The 23424-nt window shown below is 40.5% G+C and overlaps 1 protein-coding gene across 1 annotated transcript in view; it reads left to right on the top strand.

Moving 5' to 3' along the window:
- The window catches only part of gnai2b (guanine nucleotide binding protein (G protein), alpha inhibiting activity polypeptide 2b), a 44684-nt gene that overhangs the window by 9202 nt on the left and 12058 nt on the right, over positions 1 to 23424 (top strand). Inside the window, exons 2-3 of the mRNA XM_073468185.1 lie at positions 19880 to 19922; positions 21467 to 21608. Of these exons, the coding sequence (XP_073324286.1) occupies positions 19880 to 19922; positions 21467 to 21608 (185 nt within the window). The remainder of the gene's footprint in view (positions 1 to 19879; positions 19923 to 21466; positions 21609 to 23424) is intronic.

Genomic DNA, 23424 nt, shown 5'->3' with positions numbered 1-23424 from the left:
TGCCTGATCATCACAGAGCTCCTGCTGTTTGGAGAGGTATTTCCAACTCCTAGAAGTTTGGCAGGAGCCAGAGCTCTCTGTCTCTCCTTCCTGTCAACATTTTTGGAGGAGCAATTAGCTAACCTCACCTACATCACCAGCTGCTTAAGGGCTTGAACATTTGCTCAGTGCACTGCATTAGCACAGTTGCTTTGCTGTTTGAAAGGTCTACTCAGATGCAATGTACATTCAGTACATTCAATACTGTTTATTATCAGTGGCCCAGGCTGCAGAGTGCATCAAGTTGAAGCTCCATGTTTCAGTATTCTGGTCACTCATCGATTTAACTCCCAGTTGATTCCTGGCAGAGCTCTCAACCCTCCCTCTCCACACATGCACTGAGAAATTCATAAAATATACAGTAGTTTGACCACTTACACTTTATAGCACGGATCAAAGGATACAATATACATCTGTGATACTGCAAGTCAGCAGCAAGTGTGCGGGTTATAATGAAGTTATATCCAGTTTTAATATTAAGTTAGTTAGTACGGCCTCATTACCAGACTTTTCGAGTGTGTGAGGAAAACCTCCCAAAACTCTTATTACTCCGATTATGCTTTTTTTCTCCTTTTTTCTCCCTTCCCTTCAGTGTTTTATAGGTTCTTGTTCATGTAAAAGATCTTGAAAGTTAAAAAACCCAAAGTCCGCACCAACAGAAGCTCCTCTCTCCCACAGAAAACACTGCTCCTGAAACGCCTCATCGGTAGTCCCGCCTTTAATTCTGTGACTTTGTGACGTCACGCTACGTCACCATGTCGCATATTTGCTAAACCTATGCCTAGCCGCTAGTTCGGCACGTAAGAATTTATTTAGCACAGCTGCTTTGTTGTTGTAGGCGGTGCTGGGTCAGGCGTGTGTGAGCTGACCAATCAGAGCGTTTCAGACAGAGGGGGAATACAACGCTGCAGCACTGGACAGTATGAGAAAACTTGTGTGTTTTTTGAGCATTAAAGCATGTAAATCTATCCTAGTAGTAACCCAAATTTAAATTCTGAACCTGAAAATGAGGATAGTATGTCTGATAGTGATAGTATGTGTGTGTATTTGAACTCAAAAGTCCTCAGACAGAGAAAGTGTCATTAGTGAGTTAAGTGAATACATTTTGGTGAATCAAGTTAATATTCGTTGTTAAAAAATCAGTGATTCGAGCTCACAAAGATGAACCAGTCTCGTCTCTATACCTCTCTGCCTGGTTGCCATGGTTATGTTCATACTGAATGACACCCTTAATACATTTTTCATCCTTTTCATTCTGCAAAAACAGCAGGCACCAAAAAGCTTTCAGAGATCATGTTTTATCATCGTACTTGAATGTAAAACAAACAAAATAATTAGAGCTAGTTGAGACAGATGGTGATGTTTTGCCAAGCAAAGGTTGACATCTGTCAAAACAGCTTAAAATCAAGGTTTTAGTAGATGCGTTATTCTCTGTTTACCGCACTGTGAAAAAAAGGTTGTAAAAATAATTTTCCTGTCATAAATTCTTGAAAGAACAACCAGGAGTATCATAAATACAATCTGACAAAGTTTCCCGAGTCATTAAAAGTTCAATCTTACAGCTGAAAGAGCAACAACACTTTCATGTTGTTGCTCTTTTTATGTTGTGAAGATAAAAATCAGTAAGCACCACCTGACTGTGACCTGAATATTTCTTGCCACCACAGGGCATCATTAGTTCCTTTTGAGCAAATCTCAGTCTTTGCAGAAATTTTATAGTTCGTTTTAATGCCGTCACAAAAAAGTCATACGGTAACTCAGTGAGTGTCTAAACAAGTCTCCTGAACCTGAATCAGGTTTCTTTATTAAGCTTGAAATTAATTTCATAAAAGTCTCAGCGCTTTCAGTTGAAGCAGATAGATGCTTTCAGTAAGAATAGTTCTGATAGACTTCCTTAAGATAAACACCACAGCAGACAGACAAAGGTAGCAACATAGCGGAGCATTTATCAGCAAAAGTGGCATATATATATATAAGGAAATTAACTAGATTAACTGACGTGTGCAGTTTTATCCCAACAGTCACACACTGGAAAAGGATGTAAAACAAGTAAATGAGAACATTTGAAATGCACCAGCCTTCAAATTTGACTTGTTTTTCGCAGAGAATGATGAAAATAAAAATGTCATCAGTGTTTGTGGTTGTTAGTCGGCCAATTTCAGTCTGAACTAAAAGTAAAACATAAATTCTGCATCTTGTTATGTTTTAAATGTTTAAAACATTAGTATTTCCAGCATTTGTACCTCAGAGCCTGAAAGAAGGATGCCCGTCTGTAAGTGTGTGCTTGAAACGCGCATATCTTATCTCTAGTGTAAACATTAACTGGTCAAGCACATTTTTAATTGCTCTAGTTTGTGCAAAAAGTTCTTGTGGGAGACCTAATTTGGTTGCATCCAGACTGAATTAATTTGGCATTCATAAGAGTAAGATTTGAATGTCATTAACGAGACATTATTCCTCCAGATTATGAACTACATTTGGCTTGAGGCAGAAATGTAGGTTTAGAAATATATATTGTTATAATAGCAAAGAGTTGTTTACTGTCATCCATCTATTGATTCAGCTTGATGCGTCATTTCTGCCTGTTTCTCTCATCATATAGTCTGTAGGACAGTCCAGTCACTACTTAATTGGCTTTTTACTGCTGTCAACTGTGCTTCAGAGCTACACTGTTAATGGTTGCATTTGTAAGCTGCGTTAGACTCGCCTGTGTTAATTTAGCTGTCTCATGTGGTTTTGTTGTGAGTTAAGTGAGACTAACCAGTGACTTGCTTCCTTCAGTGCTCCCCATTAAACATGTCAAGATTACAGTTAACAGTTTATTGATCTGCAGCATCGCCCGATGCAATTCAGATGAGATTTAATGCACACAGGGGCCCCGCTGTCCAGATGAATGGATATCTTAAGTGTTCAAGTCAAAGTATGAAGCACTTAAACAACACACATGCTTAGTAAACCATGGAAGGTTTATTAAGCATGTCAGTGGTCCGAACCCTCCACTTGTCACAGCGTGCGTCTCAGCGTGAGCAAGATGAAGAGTGTTTTACAGTGAGGTTACATGACATGTTGAGTAAACAAACATGCAAAAGCAGCAGATGGTTAGCTTAGCGCTAGCGTAAAGACTGGAATTAGGGGCTTAAAAAACCTTTTAATTGTTGTTTATACACCTGTTTTTGCTTCTATTAAACAAACTAGATTAAACAAGTTAATTAGCAAGCTATAGAGGTGCTGGTAGCCTTGAGTTTGCTCATTGGACAGAGCCAGGCTAGCTGTTTCCCCCCGTTTTCTGTCTTTGTGATAAGCACAAACATATGAGTGGTATCTATCTTCACATCTAATTCATCTAAGAAAACGAATAATCGCATTTCCCAAAAGGTAAAACTATTCCTTTAAAGGTGCAATATGTACAATATTTTGTTAAAAACATTCAAAAATAAGCTAAAAATAACGAGTTGATGTTATGACGTCTGTGTATTGTGTCTACTGAAGTTAGCATGCAAACCAGCTAGACTGTCTTGTCCAGGTCCAGTGCTCTTCCCTGGCGTTCAGAGCTTCCAGTACGGACCACTAGCTGCACAGCTAACTGAGCTAACTAGCTAATGGCAGCAGTTAGCAGCAGTTAGCAGTTACTTCGGTGTTATGACCCCTTTTCGTTCAAAGTGTGAATTTGACAGGTGGCAATTCTTACCTACTGCACCTTTAAATAGTGTAGGCTGCAATAATTCTTTACTGCTGAGCTAGTCGCTTAATCCTTGAACAATTGACTTTTTTAATTAATCATTTTTTAATACATTTTGTGGCTACAGATTCTCATATGTGAGGATTTTCTGCTTTTTCCTGCTGTTTCTTTTTACAATTTCTTTGGCTGTTTGAGAAGCACAACATATGCAGATTGAAACCTTTACTGTCACTTTGAAATAAAGCAAAATTGCTAATAATACTCTTTTGCATTTTGCATTCAAATTTGACATTTATATACTAAATAGATAATCCATTAATCAGGAAAAAAAATATCACTGAAACAGTAATGGAGTCTCGTTGACAATAACATTTAATTGTGTTGAGTAGTTCTGCATATTCCATTATACAATGCTTTTACTGGATACTTATTTAGACTGCCTGGATAGTCATAGTCTGAGTCATGCCCATCAACTTTGTAAGCATATTAAGTTCCAGCATGAAGAGATCTTTAAGCATTTTTTGTGAGTGTGATAGCCTTGAATAAGAAGTAATCATAATCATTCGGTAACAAAAAATAAAAGACCATTTCAAGTAAAGCTGACAAAAACCAACCAGAAGATGAATTTGGTCGTCTCAGTCTCAGTCTTTATCCCTCCACTGTTCACTTCAAGTTCAGAAACACAACAAGCTGAGGTTAAAAACAGAGCACAGACAAAGCTGTTACTGAATGAGTCCGCGCTGTTAAAGTATGATAGTTTTTTCTACTTTCGGCCCACGCAAACGTGGAAATGTGTTGATGCTCGCAATTTAGTTTTGGTGAGGCAATGCGGTGGTGTAACCATGGCAACTAATCCAGTGCATGCACATGCAAGGCCACCCCTCATTTCACCACCAGCACTGCCAGACCTGACCTCCATTTACCAACAAGTAGAGATGTTTTCCAGCTGAAAGTTGCAAAATATCCCATTTTGATTCGCAGTACCAACTACCAGCACACAGTAAGCACATCATGGTCACATGGGAATAATGGGAAATGGCAAGAACAGGGGATGCGGGGTTTGTAGGCCTTTATGGAAATTTTAAATCATGCATTACCAGATACATTTTTAAGACGTTTTGTTCCTTGACCGGCCAAAGATGTATAACTTCTGCATGTAGTCTGAGCATATGCAAACATAAGCACAGCTGCTGTCTTTTCCATGTGCCACTGACAATCTGGTGTGCTAACAGAATGTGGGATGGTTATATAGGCTCCTTTTAGCACTGCAGCAACTGCCCGACACTCCTGATGTGTCATCTGTTTTCTGATGTGTGTGTGTGCATAGAGTAAGCCGACATGACGGTATCCAGAAACATGGGGAGGTGAGAGAGTAAGCAGTGTGACTGCCAGGCAAACACCAGCTGTTCTGCTCTGTTATGTGAGGTATTGCTTTCCAGGAACAGTGGATTGATCTTTGGAGAGAAGAGAAGAGGGTAGGGAAGCCATGGATCTCACCTGCACTTCAACATAAAGTCTGTATTTCATACAGTGTTTAGTCTGCTAGATGTTTTAGTTACATTTTAACTAGCAGTGCTCGGGAACAGGAGACCAACACGTGGGAAGCTTCTGTTTCCACACAGGGAATAACCAGTCTCAGCCAAATTTAAAAAGGAGCTGAATTCCTTTTGATTAGCACTGCCAGAGTTCATGGATTTACAGTACATTTGAAGTATATGAATCTGTATGTCAGAGCATGCAGACGCATTTATCTTCACATACAGACACGGCCTGTGTTTCTGTTGGAGACACATCATGTAAGACAGACTGTGTGAAGAGAGAGTTAGCTTTTGATGCTGACAGAGGAAGACAGAATATGTCTGTGGTTGCTTGCTGAGGCATGGATCTAATTTTCACGCCTCTATCCCTGAACACAAGTTATCCCTCCTTTAAGCTTAATTTGACAGTTGTCTGGGCTTTTGGGGCAGTTTGCAGCATCTGTTGTGTACTGAATACATTAAATACAAATTTCCTGTGATTGCAACTGTGTAGTATTGCATGAATAATATATCTGACCACACACCAACCAGTACTGGGGAAAGTCTACACTAAAGAGTAAACCATACCATAATGTCATATTGGCATTTCAATAAGGTTTCTTTTTTCTCAATAATTGTGACCGAGATATATGCTGAGTGAGACATTTTACACTTCAAAATATATATGTGTCAGTGCTTATCTGCTTATTTATAGTATGACATACGGTATATGCCAGATGCTTTAGTCTAGACTGACTTCTATCTGTTTTGTCTATGGTCTAAGGAGGGATATTAATTATCTTGGTGTAACCTCTTCTAACTGGCAACTACACCACATTTAAGGAGACCTATTGTGCCTTTCGGTTACATCCTCTGCTTATTTATGTGACTTTGTGACATCACACTATCTCACAGAGTCAAGCATTTACATAGTTTATGCATATAGCAGCTTGTTTGGCATGTAAGAATTGATTCAGCACAGCTGCTCTGTTGTTGTTAGCAGTGATGGCTCAGGCATGTGTGAGCTGACCAATCAGAAGAGAATGGGCATTCGGGAGGAGGGGTCTTAAAGAGACAGGAGCTAAAACAGAGCGTTTCAGACATGAAAGGGGAATACAGTGCTGCAGCACTGGACAATATGAAAAACGTGTGTTTTTTGAGCACTAAAGCATGTAAACCTATTTTAGCAGTAACCCAAAATGAAATTATGAACCTGAAAATGAGCCTAATATGTCTCCTTTAAATATCTTGAATCATTTAAAAACCTCCCGACTAGTGGCTCAGAAATCCGCCATTTACTTGCTTCAAACCCATCACCAAAACATCTCTTTTAGATTGCCTGCCTAGTCATTCATAGGGTATTGAACTGTGCAGAAGAAACTGTTTTTTCATTTCAACGTGCTTCCGCATGTCAAGTGTTATCGGCAATCAATATGCATTCACTTGATCAGTGTAATTAATAGGGGCTCTGGCAAGACTGAGTACATATTGATTTTGTTCTAAATGACCCGGGTGATTGGTCTGTGATCTGCACGATATCTGATACTTTTGAGTGTAGAAAGTGAAGAATCAGTTTAAGAGGATAAAAATACAGGGGATCATCTGTCAAAACAGTAATCTTATTATCTACAACTGTTCTGTGGACATAACCCAGAATTAAAAGCTGGAATTCTCCTTCATTTGATACAGTGCTGGCAACGATGACCCTTGCTCAATAACGGCGTTTCCTTAAAAAGACTCAAGATGTCTTAAATGTTTACCAGAAAGTCCTCAGAAATCTTATTTTCAATTATGATGATCTTATATTGAGAAGATGCTTATGTAGACCTATTAGAAATTGTTGTCCCAAAGAATAAAGTTATTTAAATACTAAACATGTCTCAGTCAAAAGGGTTTCAGATGTTCTCTGTCAAAGACTTAAAAAGCATTACATTTGATTTCAAAAAGTTTGCAGATACAATGAATTAATAGTATATTTATAGATATATAGATATTTTTAGCACTATGTTCCCCCATGTTAATGTTACTGCCTCCACTAGTGAAGTGTGTAAAAAAAAGACAAAAAGGAACCTGCACACTATAAAGAAAACAAGTACAACAAAACATTACTTACAGCATGCGAGTGTTAAAAATGACTAAAAACTGTGAGCAATTTGGTGTTATCCTGGAAATGTCTGTGTTTACCATGTTACCTAGTTAATGCCTCCAATAAAAATAACTTGTGCCACTCATACGTACAAAAGCCTTTTGTTAAAGAAAACAATCAGTTTCTGTTACTCATGCTCAGTGGTCCCCAGAGTGGGGGGCGCACCCAGAGCTACAAGGATGGGGCTTGACGAGGCTAAATGAATGAGGCTGAGTGAATGAGTGAGTGTCAATTTGTGCACAAGCTTCTCCTGAAGAGCAAAACATTTTGCTCCCTGCCTCTGTTGTCTGAGCCAAGGATTTAGATAATGACCAGATCAGTGTCAGAAAGCTTTCCAAGTAGATCTGCCTCTAACTATTTCCATGTCAAATTATCTCTGTGGCTCACTGCTTTTTTACTCCAGCGCATGCAGGGTCTTACCTGAGGGATTTATCTGTGCTTCATCACAGGGAGCTGACGGTTGTTACAGTCTCTGAAAGTAACAGATTATAAGACATTTTAAAATGTACCAATACCACACCTTATTTTTGGAAATGCAAATTATTTTTGCCTTAAATTATGACAACAGGAAACTTGGTGGTACGCATCAAATTTATGATCTTGTTTACTTATACCTTGAATCGATGGTTTTCTAATTTAAATGATTGAATGAATTTTATACTATTTCATGACATTTCTTTATACGGCAGCTTGTGTTTAACGTTTGAGAAGCTTGACTTATTTTTTAAGTATGTACCAAAGTACTGAGACTAAAACTCATATCATATTGGATAAAATATATGAATATATTTTAAGTAATACCCTGAAAGGAGTACAAGGTGGGATTAAATACTCGACATTGAAGCTAATGCCTCTGCCAAACATCTAGTTAGCCAATAAGATCCACATATTTTCCCTTGGAGCTAATGGCCCAAACAAGATCTTACTGGACTGGCAGACAGCAAGAAAGAGGACCCGAAGCAAAGTCATTTAGCATTATGTGCAAGCATGCAAGCATAAGAAGTGGAAAGCTCAGTTGAAAGTGTACCAGACGTACGGATGAAGTGCAGCAAGGCTCACTGATGTGAGTTTGTTTTTGTAGTGCCCTGTTGGCGTTTCTCCATGTCACTCTGGAACTGCAACAAGTGCTACAAACTGCTAGGAACTAGTGCTTAGCCAGACGCCACACCGTCATCAGAGCTTAAAAGAGCTCTGCAAAACTTCTGTATTGTGCTTGAAGCTGGTCGTAAGTTTATGTTAGCTGACATTTCTAAACTAATGTTAGCTACTGAGAGAGGAACTGAGGCACTAGAGAACCTGCAAAGTGGACAGTCATGAAAAGTCCGACTCCAGTCCTTTACAAAGAAACCCAAAGTCCAGCAGCGTAAGACAACTTAAAGGAGACAGTTTCAGGTTCATAATTTCTGTCTGAAACGCTGTCTCTTTAAGGCTCTCCTCCTGAATACCTAGTCTGCTCTGATTGGTCAGCTCACACACACCTGAGCCAGCACCGGCAACACCAGCAGAGCAGCTGTACTAAATGAATTCTTACGTGCCAAACTAGCCTCCAGGCTAGTGTAGCACGGTGACGTAGTGCGATGTCACAAAGTCACAGAATTCAAGGAGAGACCACTGACGAGGTGATTTTCACATCACAGTACAATCAGCTCACATATGGCCAATAAAAAAGTGATTCATACATGTAAATTGCTACAAATACTTACATAGAGCCTCATTGAATTTAATCTTACTAGTGATTGTAGATCTGAGGGTGAAGCAGCACAGATAACATTGGGTCAGTCAGGTGTTGACCGTTCCATTCTGGTACAAGCTAAAAATGTGAATTATAAACGAATGAACACTCCAAAGTCGGAACAGGAAAGTTGCTTCTTTGCTGGAAAGGGCAAAGCATTACTTCAGACTTGATATAGCTGGGAGGTAATCAATTTTGAGGCACCCAGCATGCAAATCATGAAGTCACTCTTAAAATGTCAAGAGTAGCTGGATCATTGGCTTTTAAGAGGAGACGCAGTCAGGCATCGCTGGCGTGGCAGTGAAATTAAGCATTTCGTGTTTTAGGCCGCCATGGGTGAGCATGTAGAAAGAAATGGAGTGGACAGATAATGGTGCCTGTGGCACGACACATGTGGCGTTTGCTGAGGAGGAGGAGGAGGATATGAGTTGCCAATAGTGACTGAGAAGGTTGTGATGGAAAGGCATGAAGCAGTCAAGAGCAGTGCCGTTGACACCCACCCACTGCTCATAAGCATTCATTTAAAACAGGATAGTTGGTGGTGCTGAAGGATGCACTGAGGTCTAAATGGATTAAAAGGAGAGAAACGCCTGCTTCGTTAAAAGGAAGTAATGAAGTGTGTCTGCTCCTCTCAGAAGCTCAGTGCTCTTCCTCAGGCAGCAGTGATTGATTGCACTGCATACACATCTTCATGTCATGCTACAGCCTCTCTCATGTTTGTCTGCTGCTCTCACTGTGTGCTGTTGTTGATTTTCATGCATCAGAATGACTTTCCACTTGTCTCTCTGTTGTTTCCCCCTGATCCTCTTGTTCCTCAGACTGACGACACAAGCCTTTTAAAACCTGTTTCTTTTTCATCTGCTTTGCTTTCAGTGGTACACGCTGTAGCTGCAGAAGTGGATCCAGCACAAGCAAACGATGCACAAAATGGTGTTTTCTGACACTTTCTTTGCATCTTCGGTGTCTGAAACATAATGTTCAGCTCGATGTGCTGCATTGATTTTTTTTTTTTAAGAATAATGCAGTAGCTTTGGGATCCTCATTGGCAGTTTTGAATGTGAGTATATGAGTATATATTAAGCATCCAGGTCACATAAATGTGCCAATACTGCTTGTGAGCATACACAACACAGGATTAAACAGTGTTAACATGTACAGGCTGTACATTCAGACTGTAGTACTGCAGAGAAACGCAGTGAAGCTCCACTGCTCCCTGTGAGGCTGATGACCTACTTTTCCACTCCAGGCGATAACATACTGTACCGTATCCAGCCATGTAAAATTCCTCTATCGCTTTCCTTTCTGCATGTGAAAAGGGTTTTAAATAGGGGGGTTGGGGGGGATGCAGCTGCCTGGCTGACTTGAAACACCTGTGTGTTGCCTGGATGTAGTGATACAGTGAGCTAAACTAGTGTTTGTTGCTGCTGGCAGCCTGAAGCTGCATGAAATAATTCAAAGACTGCCGCTATCTGCAGGTCAATAAAAGGAGGATGGAGAAAGGCTTGATTTCAGGCTAGGTAGAGAAAAGAGGAAGCTGTCAGTAACAGCACTTCTGACTGAGGGCGATGTACTAGAACCAGCTGCTTTGTAAAATAAAATAAAAAAAACAGGTCCACTTAGTGTCTTGGATTAACTTGCACATACGCTAACATGCACAGTAGCCGAGCCTGATCAATGTGGCTCTCCAACTGGCGCCACCTTCAGGTAAAATGTAAAATGTTTTGCCCCACCAGTGGTAATCATCTAATCGAGTTTTTCCACCGGCATTCCTGGCTTTTCCGGTTTTACTTTAACAAGTTGAGCCGAGCTCGGACCTTCTCCGCACTGCATCCAAAACACGCCCGCCACACCTTCTAGGGGGCCGTGGTGACGTTTCACGACCTCGGCCAGCCCGTGACAACCCCCTTCTCTCCATCTCACTCAACTCGTGTCTGTGGAGGACACCTGAGGGAAAGGCATTTTCAGTTTCTCTCTTCGATGTCCCTGGTGAAAACAGGATTTCCTGATTGTCCTCCATCATAATAAAAGCTTTTAAATGACTAAGTAATTAAAGAATTTAATGTGTTTGCCACAGAATTAATGGAGCTTTGTTCGTGGTTTTTTTCAACATGCTGCAGAGAGAAGGAGTGTTTACCGCCACTCCTCTGACCACTACTCAAGACAAGCAAGTTGTCATGTAATGAAAAGGCAAATCCCTGCCGCGCTGGGCTGATGTGCTTTCACACCTACAGTAATCTGTTTGGTTTGGTTAACACAGTCCCTGGTGTGTTTTCCCAGTTAGTGCGATGATCAACGTTTTTCTGCTGCACTGTTCTGTATATGAGATACAAAGATGGAAATTGCTGTTCTGACACTAGAGGTAGTAACAGCCGAATCAATGTTTGTGTAAAAGGAGTGTGGGACAGGGGTGTGGCGTCTGTTGGTTGTGAACATGAGGACTGTGACCATCACTGTTGTCAGAGAAGGTACATATTAGGGTGGGTTAACAATAGCCAATTACAGTTTAGCTTCAAGTTGATAAAGTTTCCGCAAAAAAGAAAAGAAAAAAGACGGTAAAAGGTCGAAAATTACCTGAAAAACCCTTGAATGCCAATCTTTGTTTTTGAATATTATGTTATTTGCACTTTCAATCAATCAAAAAATGACATTCAATACTGGATTCAGATTCGACAAATGCTATTGAGCATCAACCAAACATCAGATTTGATGTGTCCAGATTAATTTTTTCTTTTGTGGGACAGGAATAAAACTGTACTCACAAATGATCTGATGTCGGCAGAAACCTAAATGCTGGACACGGCTTATAAAATAACGTCACGTTTGCTTGTGTCAGTCAGCTCCATCAGAACACTGCGACAGCACTTTAAATAGCAACGGCTTCATTGTTTTGTATTCTGCTCAGTGTCATCAATGCCCAGCGGAGGTTAACCTTTAAATGGCTGTAAAAGCTAGTTGGATGTGAACAGTCGTGACACCAACGGGTGGGGGGAGCTACGCCAGGATGAGAGAGAAGGAGGAATCGTGTCACAGCCAGGCCAGTGAGTCATTCTCCCGTGGCAGTCGCTTAGACAATAGATGGCCTATGACGCTGGCATATGCTCAGATGTGTTCATGTCCCCGCAGAAGAAAGGCAATGGCAGTGGGCTGTGTGACACAAAGATGTGAAACACGGTGCTTGTGACTGCAGACCTCCCAGGGAAGCTGTGATATTGTGTTGAAATAGAAGAATGGATTTAAGACGTTGCCTGTTTGTGTGTGTGCGTCACTTCAAAAATCCTCTGCTGAGTTGTTTCTCTTCAGCTGCAGTAAGTTATCCAAATATTAGGTTGGAAGATTTGCTGCTAGCAGCATGACTGTAGGGATGAGGGTATCGGTAAATTAGTCCATCAATTTAGTTTAGGCTAATACATCTCAACAGCTGTTTGTTGGGCTGCCATTGATTTTGTTTCGTACAAACATTCATCGCTCCCAGAGCAATTAAGCATTTGTTCTCCCATCTAACAACATTAGCAGGTAAATTATTTATTTTATCCAGTGAAATGTTTCAACATTTACTAAATGGATCGGCACACGGTTTGGTACAGACAGTCATGAGTCTATAAGACAATTGATCCATGAGTTTTCCTCGAGCACCACCATGAGGTTGACATTTTTGTTTGGTGAAAGGTTTCAGCAACTTTTAGACAATTAGCCATGAGATTTAGTACAGACACACATGACTTCTCAGGATGACTAGTCTACCTTGTAAACCAAATATCTGTAAAACAACAACATTCCCATCAGCCTCAGCTGTACTTAGTTAAAGGGTAACTCACATTAAAGTGTGTTTACAGGTCTTGGGGAGTACTATCGCATATAAAAGCTATATAAAGCCTTTCTTTTGTGGCTCGAGAGGAAGCTGTATGTAATCTGATAAATTACCTCCAGTGATGTCACTCAAGTTGCATTGTTGGTAATGTAGGCACCAGGGTTTGAATAGAAAGAAGAATGCGTAGTAAAAAAAGCGATATCTCTGGTTCTGCTGTATCAATATTGATTATTTGTTCTTCAACTGTGCATAATGAGTCCAACAGTGTTATAGAGTGTAACACAAGACCAGTGGACTGCTTTTCAAAACCTGGCGCCTACATTACCCACAATGCAACGTTACCACAGAGTGAGGCAGCAGGCAGTTTGTCAGATTACATACAGTGCTGAGTAGCAAACATCAATATGCTAATATGCTAAAACATTATACCTGTATAACATCAGCATGTTAGCATCTTCGTTGTGATCATGTCAACATGGTGATGTTAGCATTTAGCGTACAGCCTCACAGAGCTAGCATGGCTGCGGTAGACTAAATCATGTTACCGCCAGACTGCGGTAGGGGGAAATTGAGGCAGTTTGGCTTCACACTGCTGCTGATCCAGCACTCTCACTTCTCGTATGGAATAAATCTGTGCTGTTTGTGTGCCAGTGTGTGTGCACACACAGACATAGGACATTTTGAAATACATGTATGCTGTTCAGGACTGATCATAAAGACAACGCCATCAAAAGTCAGTGATACTGTAAATGCACAGATACTTGTGAAATGTATGCATGAGAGCTTGAAATATTTTCCTCTCTCATTTTTAAGTGCTGAATAGTTTTACAGTCCTTCCAAAATGTCCCATTCATACCCAATCTTTATATTTTCTTTCACTGGGATCAAACTGGATTTATAGTATTAAAAGAACGATTTGTGACTGCTAATGAACTTCTGATGCGTTTCAGCCACCCTTATGCTGTAAAATACTCTGCAAAAGTGACGTACTCAGCCTCCCGTACCGTTTTCGCTTTTCATTTCACTCGTAGCTGCTGTACTTGCAGCTGAACTCTGAATTTTTCAGCAAATTGGCAGATAACCTGCGATGAATATTCATGAATTTATCCAGCACTCTTGTTAGTCCTCATCCCACTACTTTTTCTCTCAACCAGCACCCCTGATGCTCAGTCCTCTCACACATGCCACATTCTCTGCATCGTCATCTTCCCCCTCCATCTCCTGCTTATTGTCACTATGTTTTTCCACCTTCACTGCCAGTGTCTCCGATCTGTCCTCCTTAACTGTATATCAATAAGAATGCTTTCTCCTCTCGCCACTGTCCTCCATCTCTTTCTGTTTTATATTGTGATTAATTACGGATAGGGTCTTTTTATTGGATAGATGCTGGTTTGCCTCTGCTCAGTTTCTCCACACCTACAGGGTTAAAGTGGTACTGTGTCAGCTTTTCCGGAGGGAATCTGTGCCCTGTGAGCTACACCACAGCAGTTTTTACCACCTCCCTGTTGCACCCAGCTATTCTGAGCAATGTGACTTACCTTGGCCTCAAGCTCATAATTAAAGCATGTGGATCAAATACAGATCATGAAAAGTCAGGTGTTGCTGATGCTTTTTGATTGTTTTTTTTTGCTATATCTTCTGCATTTCATTTCTCACAGTTTGGACAGGCTAACTCCCATCTCACTGCACTCACAGGCAGGGATTCTCATTTCCACATCTGTCAGTGTGCAAGGCTTGTGTGAAGTACATTTCATCATCAGAGGGTGTAAAGGTAGGCCTTGTGTGCTAATCTGCTTACCTCCAGGTTTCCACTAGAGCCCGACTGTTGCACGATTTTTGGGGCTGGTGTCAGTACTGATATTAAGAAGCCAAAAATTCAATATATTGGCCAATATACACATATCTTTTGCAGTGATCCTTCAAATGCGGTTGGCAAATTGTGAACATGATATGTAACAGAGGCAGGATATTATATAGTTTTACAATATAATGTATCAGTGGATATATTTTTCCTCATTATAATCTTTACAAAAAAGTTTTCATATTGCCGCATATTGGACAACATATACTCTATGATAGGCAAATATCGGCCAACAATATCTGCCAAGGAATATATCAGTCAGGCTCTACTGTCCACTACGTTACAAAAAGCTATGGAATAGGCCTGTTCATGTATGGAAAAGGTCCTCCAAGTGAACTGCAAAAAAATATATAAATGAACCATGTTTCTGTGGTGTCCGTAGTTGTCCACGTATGCGTCTGTTTGGGAGTATTCATGCACTAAGGGCTGGATTGGAGGTACGCAGATGTCCCCACAGAGCCTACGTGTACACCCTCTGATGACAAGATTTAGGTCTCGTGAGGGACCCCAGCGGACCCTTGTTTGCTCAGAAACGTTGAAGTTTTGCCTTAAATCTTCTTGCTGGTCTCCTCTGAAAGACATGGAGTCATGTCGCGACAAGTAGCCTCACTAGGTAAAGGTAACGCATGTGGAGGTTCACAATTTCTCCCAAGTATCCAACACTTTTATGCTTCAGTCAGTTAGGTAAAACTATTTATATATTTGCTTGATTAGTGTGATATTTTGTAAAATATTTGATTTACAGACAGCAGAGAGAATCACTTTTGAGGAGCTTAAAGCAGAAAATACTCATCATGTTGTTTGCCTGATAGATAACCTAAAAAAGTACTAAATTGTCAAGATTGCTGCTATGAATTTTCTTTCAATTTACTTATCATTGAATCAACAATCTGTCTCCACGCAATAACCCAATGCTCCACGCTTGTTTGTAGCTCAGATTGATAGGGCTGGTTTACATGTGGTCGACCTTATCTGCTGTGAGATTATGTGTGGATGTTTGTGTGCTTGCCAAGATCGAGATATCTTCTCAGTCTATGAATGGAGACTTTGTGTCATCAGCGGTGCTTCACTGAGACCGTGGCCAAGTTGTCATTGATGTGAGTGGGCCTTTGAGGGTACTGAATATAGTCAGAGAGATGGTTCTGTTTTCTTAAAGCCCGGGCACTTTTGATCCACATGCTGCAAATCACGTTCTGACTGTTGTGTTCTCACTGAACAACCAGTTCAGAAGAATATTTGGGGTTGCAGAAAGAGGGGCTGCCGTTGTCTTCTTATTGCCAGAGAGTGATTCTGGGTCTGTTGTAACAACACTAAAAAGAACGAGCTTGTCCTCTCTGCCAGCACAGCACACAGAGGGATCTTTGTATTACTAATCAGTCCTCATTGCTGCTCCAACTCTGTGGAAGCGAAGGGCTTCATCTACGGCGGATACATCTGTTTGGAATATTCTGGAGATTTGTCCAAACTAAATGTTTTTGCAATATTGTTTAATGTTCTCTGCTGGGTAGATAAAACTGTGTTAATATCCTGCTCAGAGGCAATTTATTAGTCCTGTACAGCAGCTCTTTGTCCCCTGATGATTAGCATGGCAACTGTCTTCAATGTTTGTTTGTGATTTAATGATGAGACAGTAGTTTGTTGGTGTCCCATCAGGATAAATTCACATCCTGATTGTTTGTTACCATGAAATATTTAATAAGTAACACTGTTTACCGACTTTAAGACTTGAAACACATCTATCCAATGTGTTCAGAACACTACAAATGAACGTATCATTTTCTCACTTTCATTCAGCTAGTTATTTGCAGTAGTGTGTAGGGTCCTTGACTATGTCTGTACTGGAGGTACACACTTTACAAATCATGAATTTACACTGATCAGCCAACACATTATGAGGACTAACAGGTGAAGTGAATGGATCATCTTGTTACAATGCAGTGTTCTGTTGGGAAACCTTCATGTGGATGCCACTTCACACACACCAACCACCCAGACACCATTGCAGACCAAGTACACCCCCCCTGGGCACGGGTGCTCTCTGATGGCAGGGCAATACATCACGAGTAACTGGAGGAACAGGACAAGGCAGCGACCTGGCCTCCAGATCCCAATTCAATCGAGCATCTGAGGGACATGTCAGAACAAGTACAGTCCACGGAGGTCACGCCATATAGAACGTTCCATTTGAAGTCAGAAGTCTTCCAAGTCAACACTTTCAACTAGAATGCCTCCTGAAGTCGGACCAACCCTGACTTCAAAATCCAATCCCAAGTCTTACAAACAGTTCTGTCTAGCTTCTATCTGTGGACGTGTTGCTTCTGTGTTTGTATGAGCAAAATGTGTTTTTAATCAACTGGCATTGTAAACAATAGCTAACAATCTCAAACCTGGCTAGATCTGGTATTCCAACTTGTTGTACTAGAACGCAGCCGACTCAGGTATGACTTCAGTCCCAGCTCCAACTTCCAACTTCTGAGATACCACCACTGATTGGACATGGCTCCGACCCATCGAGGAGGGGTGTTCCGATTTTGGCTCTAAGTCGAAAATCGATCAAAATTGGCTTCGATCATCAAATTCAAATCAGCGAAATGTAAATGACAGATGACCTGTTGATCTTTACAAATCCAGATGTGAGAGTCTAACAATGTCGTCAGTGCAAAAAAAAGAAATCAAAAATGTAATCGGATTATGAATTTGGATAATCTTGACACGCCTACCATTGAGACATGGACACAGGACCTGTGGGGGTGTCCTGTAGTGTCTGGCACCAGGACATTAACAGCAGATCTTAAAAGTCCTGTGGGTTGTGAGGGTGGGCCTCTGTGGATTGGACTGTGTGTGGTTGTGTGGTGTAGTTTTTCATTATAACACAGAGGAAGAAAGATAATTCCCTTTATTTTGATCTTGATTCATGATCAGTTCTGCCCTGAAGATGAATTATGAAATAATGTTTATAAAGCAGTGTTTACTCCCCTCTGGCTGCTGCGTTAAGATGACATGATAATGTAAAATCAAGAGTCAACTCCAAAGTTTTCCCCTGAAGCAGCACAACAACACGGCTTGTTTCTCCGAAAAACACCTTGAGCATGAAGAGCGAGGGTGCTCTCTTCTTTTTCGCTGCTACTCAGCTTCCTTTGGGAAACCTGAAATATTAATGGACGGGTTTAATTCTGGAGTCAGGAAGGTGACCTTCATGCATGTGTGTGTCCGCAGAGAGACCAGTATTCCACTTTCTACCACCCACCTTTTATCATTTAACAAGATGATGCTGAATTTACGTTGTTTGGTCATTTTTATCTTTTTAAAGGAAACTGTATGTATCCAGGTTGAGGGCATTCTGATAGAAGAGACTGCATAAGCCTTGTGATAAAACGCTCTGTTCCTAGACAAAAGGATGGCGAATGAATAGAAGCAGCAGCCTAGTTACATAATTTCATCTTGATTAGGTGTAGGTAGAATAAAAAGATTCTACTTAAGGATTCTCAGGTATCATTTTTCAAACACAAAAGGAGCAAAAAGAAAAGAAAAAGAAATCTTGTTTTGTGTGCTGGGTTGTTGAGACATGAATCATCTGGAGACTGATCCAGCTACCTTTCTGCCTTCCAGCCTGTCTAGCAGCAAATCATCATGAGACAGACATTGCTTTTACACCCCTCCCTCTGCCCTGTGTTTGTCCCTCTCTCTCAGAAAAGTGCTGGATGTGTGTGAACATGATGAGTGTTGACAGCATGAGGGGGCAGAGCTGCGGGTCCCACTTGCTCCTTCAGCCTCGAGCTGGGCTAATGTTTGTTGGCAGGGCTGGGTCAGGTGGCATGGTCCTGAAAGCACAAGGGACGTGCCAAAGACTCAGGCTTATTCGTTTTATCGAGATAACAACGGTTACGTTCTGACTTGTGAATTGCGTGCATGATGACGTCTCTACTGTGTCGCACAGACATCTTTTGCTCGGGTGTATCAGTGCTAATGCTCTTAATTTTAAATTCTTAATGGATCTTTAATTCTTTTTTTTTAATCCACAGAACTTTTCCTGCCATTGAGGTGTTAAGTGGGCATTTTCTTTGCAGTTAACAACCCATGCTAGTGGTTTTAGATTACTGACTTTAGATATTTTCTAGTATTCCCCACCAATTTTCAGATTGCCTCATATTTTTCTAGTTTTCAGGTTGATGCAGTTTATGTCTGGAAAATATGAAAAAAATAGGGCACCCTGTGGAAGGGAAAGTCATATTTTCATACAGTGTAACTGTACAAAGTGATTCGTATGTATACATGAGGTCATATTAAAGGTGCAATGTGTAAGAATTTTAGTTAAAAACATTCAATAAAGAACTTAAAATATGAAAATAAACGTGGAGAAATAAAACTTTTGATATCGTGACGTTTATGTATTCTGCTTGCATTTGTTGGATAGCTTATTTGCAGAGCTGTGATCATGGACTTTTAGGACATTACTGAGCTGCTGTTTGTTTTTAGAAAATCAAAGACTAAATAAGTGAATTGGATTTTTTTAATTTGCGCGTTATCTGCATTTAAAAGCTTGCTGTTTGGCAGCCAACTCTTTAGTCCAAGCTTACAGCTGCATTGCCATAAGGTGATAACTTTGACAGAGCTGGAGGTTGCGAACAGTTCACAGTGATTGATTTCCTACCTTAAGTGTCTGCGAGTTGATTATCAGAAACTTACCGAAGCGAATAGAAACAAATGGCAGCCTGGAGAGTGAGAAATCTACTTTTACATCTATAAGCTTTGAAAAATACATGCAATGTGTTCTTGATAGATTCAAACATGCAAAGGCTCTTTTAAATCTCGTTTCCATGTACGCCTCTTTCTTTTTAGAGTGAAAAATAAACACAACATTGAACAATGAATGGGGGATGTCTTCGTGAATATCTGTACATCATGTCCTCACAAATGGAAACATAAACAAACCAGACAACCCAGAGGACAAGATGTGATGTTAGTGGTGGGTCGTCGCGGGGTCGCTCATGTTTTCAAAGCAGGAACAGCCGTAGCCAAAGTTCAGCTTCATTCCACTCACAAAGACAACAGCTTGAGTTTCCTTTGTAACTCTCATCTTTTTTAATGTTCCAACAGGTGCTGGGGAGTCTGGGAAGAGCACCATTGTAAAGCAGATGAAGTAAGTTTCAAACGCAAGCTTTATCTTGGTCTTATTTGTTTTAACCAAAGATGGACTCTGCACCTCAAAATGAGAGTTTCCATTGTTGAACTTGGTTAGTGTGTTGTGCCAGAGCCAAACAGGAGGGAATCTGACCACAGGCTTACATGATACAACAAATTCATCATAATAGGGTCTCTTGATGAAAAGATAATAATACTCGTTACATAAAAGAACACAAAACAAGAAGAATAATTAATGTGTCAACTTGTCCTCTGTTCTGTTTTTCCTTGTCTAAAGTTGTCAGAGCTCACTGTTATTGTCTTGTGCGTTTGGCTCAGACACTGACCAGGCACTGACCGTATAATCAGAAGTTATAGCTCAATAGTTTGCAGAAGCCATATAATACATTTGCCTCCCCTCTATGTTTTTTCTAAGAGGGAGAGTATCTCCTCTCCTGTTTGTTATTGTCTTTTACTGTTCACAGCACAAGAGGAATGAGCAGTAAAAGAGGATATTGTCATGCCTCTGCACCAATCAGAACACACAGAGACACACACACACATACACACTGGACCCTAAATGGCTTAATTATTCACATTCCTCTGGGCTAGCCAGGAATTGAATCCATTTTTTATGAGCTTGGAGCAGAAACAGTCTGTCGCTTTCTGAAGCCAGGTTATTAACACGTGCATGCATAGAAGTGAATCAGCCCACAAGACAGAAACAGTCACAACATTAGCCTGTTATGTAACATTACAGATCGATGTATCCTGTGTAAACAAGGCATTACAACACAGAAAGTCAGGAAAACACCTGTGTTAGTAAACAGCATAACTATTAAGCCACTCCTCATTTGCTTAATTGCAGCTGTTTGTTATCATTAGCACCAGCATGCTGTTAAAAGCAGTTTTACTTGAGAGTTAATGTAGGGTCATCTCAGTGTGCTCTCTCTACACTTCCCTCTGCAGCCAGATGGCGCCTGGATGATTGCATCTCGAGTTAGGATGCACACTTGTGCATGCACAGACACTTAGTTCCTTTGCTCCTAGCTACAAAGTAATAATATTACAAGAGGTAAAGTCAGGATACTGCATCAGCTGGATGCTGCAGAGTTGTGGCTGTTTCACTGTTTGTTAACCGCACTGCTGCACATCATCCTACACAGCATGCTGACATGATGTCTGTGATGCTTTTTGGTAGAAGGTGGCGGCTGTACTTAGACAAAAAAAAAAGCTGCTTTTCAACTTGAAAATGTTTTGCCTTTTGATACCCAAATGTGTTACTTTGCTGTTTTGGTTCTGTCCGTCCTCTTTCAACTGTGTATTTTTTAGCCAAAAAGGCTGTAAAAACCAGCATTAAGTGGCACACAGACAAAGGCAGTGAACATGGTGAATCATTTCGGGGGAAAAAAATCTGTTTATGCTCGTTTAAAGGATACATTCATAGTCCATATTGAAGCAATAATGAACACTGAAAGATGGATGTTTACAGCAAGCCTGACTGTAACCTGATCCGTCAATGTACAATTTAACAAGTGTTGCATATTTTTTTGCCATTCTCAGGATCATACATGAAGATGGCTACTCAGAGGATGAGTGTAAGCAGTACCGAGCAGTGGTTTATAGTAATACCATCCAGTCTATTATGGCCATTGTTAAAGCCATGGCCAGTCTCAAGATAGACTACAGCAACACCTCCAGAGTGGTAAGACACAGACACAGACAACACTCAAAAACACTATGTATTTGTCATAACCTGGCATTTCTGCATATATCATTACATATGTTTTTACCATCCTCTAAAAATTTGACCAGGAAAACCTAGAAATGCAAATAACCTGCAAATAAAAACAAACATGTGTAAATGGTTGGTTTGATAGAGTGAGAGCTGAGGACACTAAACAGCACCATCATTGTGTGAGATTGCAGAATTCAGTCGGCCTTCCCAACTGTGGACAGATCACATCAGATCAGGATGTCCCCTCAGGCCACAACAAAACAAAGCCTGTTTTATCAACAGCATCTTGCAGTTGTATATCTGGTCTAGTCCTCAAGACTTATGCTTGCCAAGAACTGAAATCCCAAGAGTTTCTCTTTGTTTCTGCAGCCCACTGTGTCCCTTTCACTCTTCTTTCTGTCTCTAAATAATAGTGAAGAAGAAGATGGTTGCAAGCAGTGCCCATTTTCTCTGAAACAAATACTTTACTCCCTCACTTATCAGTATTCTAGAGAAATCCAGTGAACAAAGATTCTTTCTACGCTGCGATGCACCTGGGAAAACAGCTTGTTTCTCAAATCAAGCTTCATCGCAGCAGTTCCTGTTCAGTCAATAACACCAGTCAATTGTCGGTGTTTTAACCAAATGTGCGATAATGTGATTTCCAACATTCATATGTTCACAGTAGCCCTTTTTTCAGCAATAAAAATGCTGCCGGTACTAGAAACTAAAACACAGTGTAATTCTTCTCATATCCATCTTTGTAACCTGCAGGGAAACGGTCCTTGACTTCTCCTCCTCCATCTTTGTTCTTTTCTCCCCTCAAAGTTGTAATACACAGAGAAGAGGCTGGAAGTAGAATAAGTAATACCATCAGCTGCTGCAGCAGCAGACAGGCCACGAGGGCTGTTACGGGAATTGGATTTATTCAAAAGTGCTGGCAGGACACATTTTAACAGCACATTTAGTTTGCCTTGTGCTTTCTACAATCTCAGCAACGACACAAATTAATTCCTTTTTTTGAAGGCTACCAGTGAAAGAAGGACCTCACAGGGTGCTCACAACCATCTGATTTCTGTTTTTTAAGCAACTGCGATGCATCATTACATTTGTGTAATCCTGCTGACAAAAACCAACCAACCAACAATTAAAATGGACACGGGTGAAAACATAACCTCCTTGATGAGTAAAAATAAAAATAAAAACAAGCAAAGATCATTTTGGAAAATGCAACAAAAACACAAAAACAACACAAAATGAGCAGAAAAACTAACAGAGCAGTAGACTACAATCTTATAAAACATAGAAAAACTGAAAACAATTCCTTTTTTTATTTTATAAATTAAAAGTGCAATATTTAAGAATTTCAGGTGAAAACAAATTTAAAAAATTGCCAAAATTATCAACAGAATATGAAGAACAGTTTGTCATTTTGACGTCTATGTATTATGTTGGAGAGATATCTACTGAAGATAGCATGCTAACCAACCAGCTCCACCCATCCCGGTCCATATCTCCCATGCAAGGGGTGTAAGCCCCAACACTCCCCTCATGCTCCAAGCTCACAGTCCGGACCGCTAGCTGCTCGACTAACGGCAGCAACAGTTAGCAGCAGTTACCGGTTACACTACTGACATGCTGCCCCCTATTTGTTTCGAGTATGGGTTTGATGGGTGGCCAATTTTTACATATTGCACCTTTAAATGCTTAACCTATTATTCCAAAACTCAATTTGATGAATCAATAATGACAATAATAATCAGCTGCAGCCCTAATTAACACTCATTCACAGGACCTCATCAGC

This window comes from Pagrus major, chromosome 6, assembly GCF_040436345.1.
Source record: "Pagrus major chromosome 6, Pma_NU_1.0".
In the NCBI taxonomy this organism is placed as follows: domain Eukaryota; kingdom Metazoa; phylum Chordata; class Actinopteri; order Spariformes; family Sparidae; genus Pagrus; species Pagrus major.
This window is presented reverse-complemented; position numbering and strand designations above follow the sequence as displayed.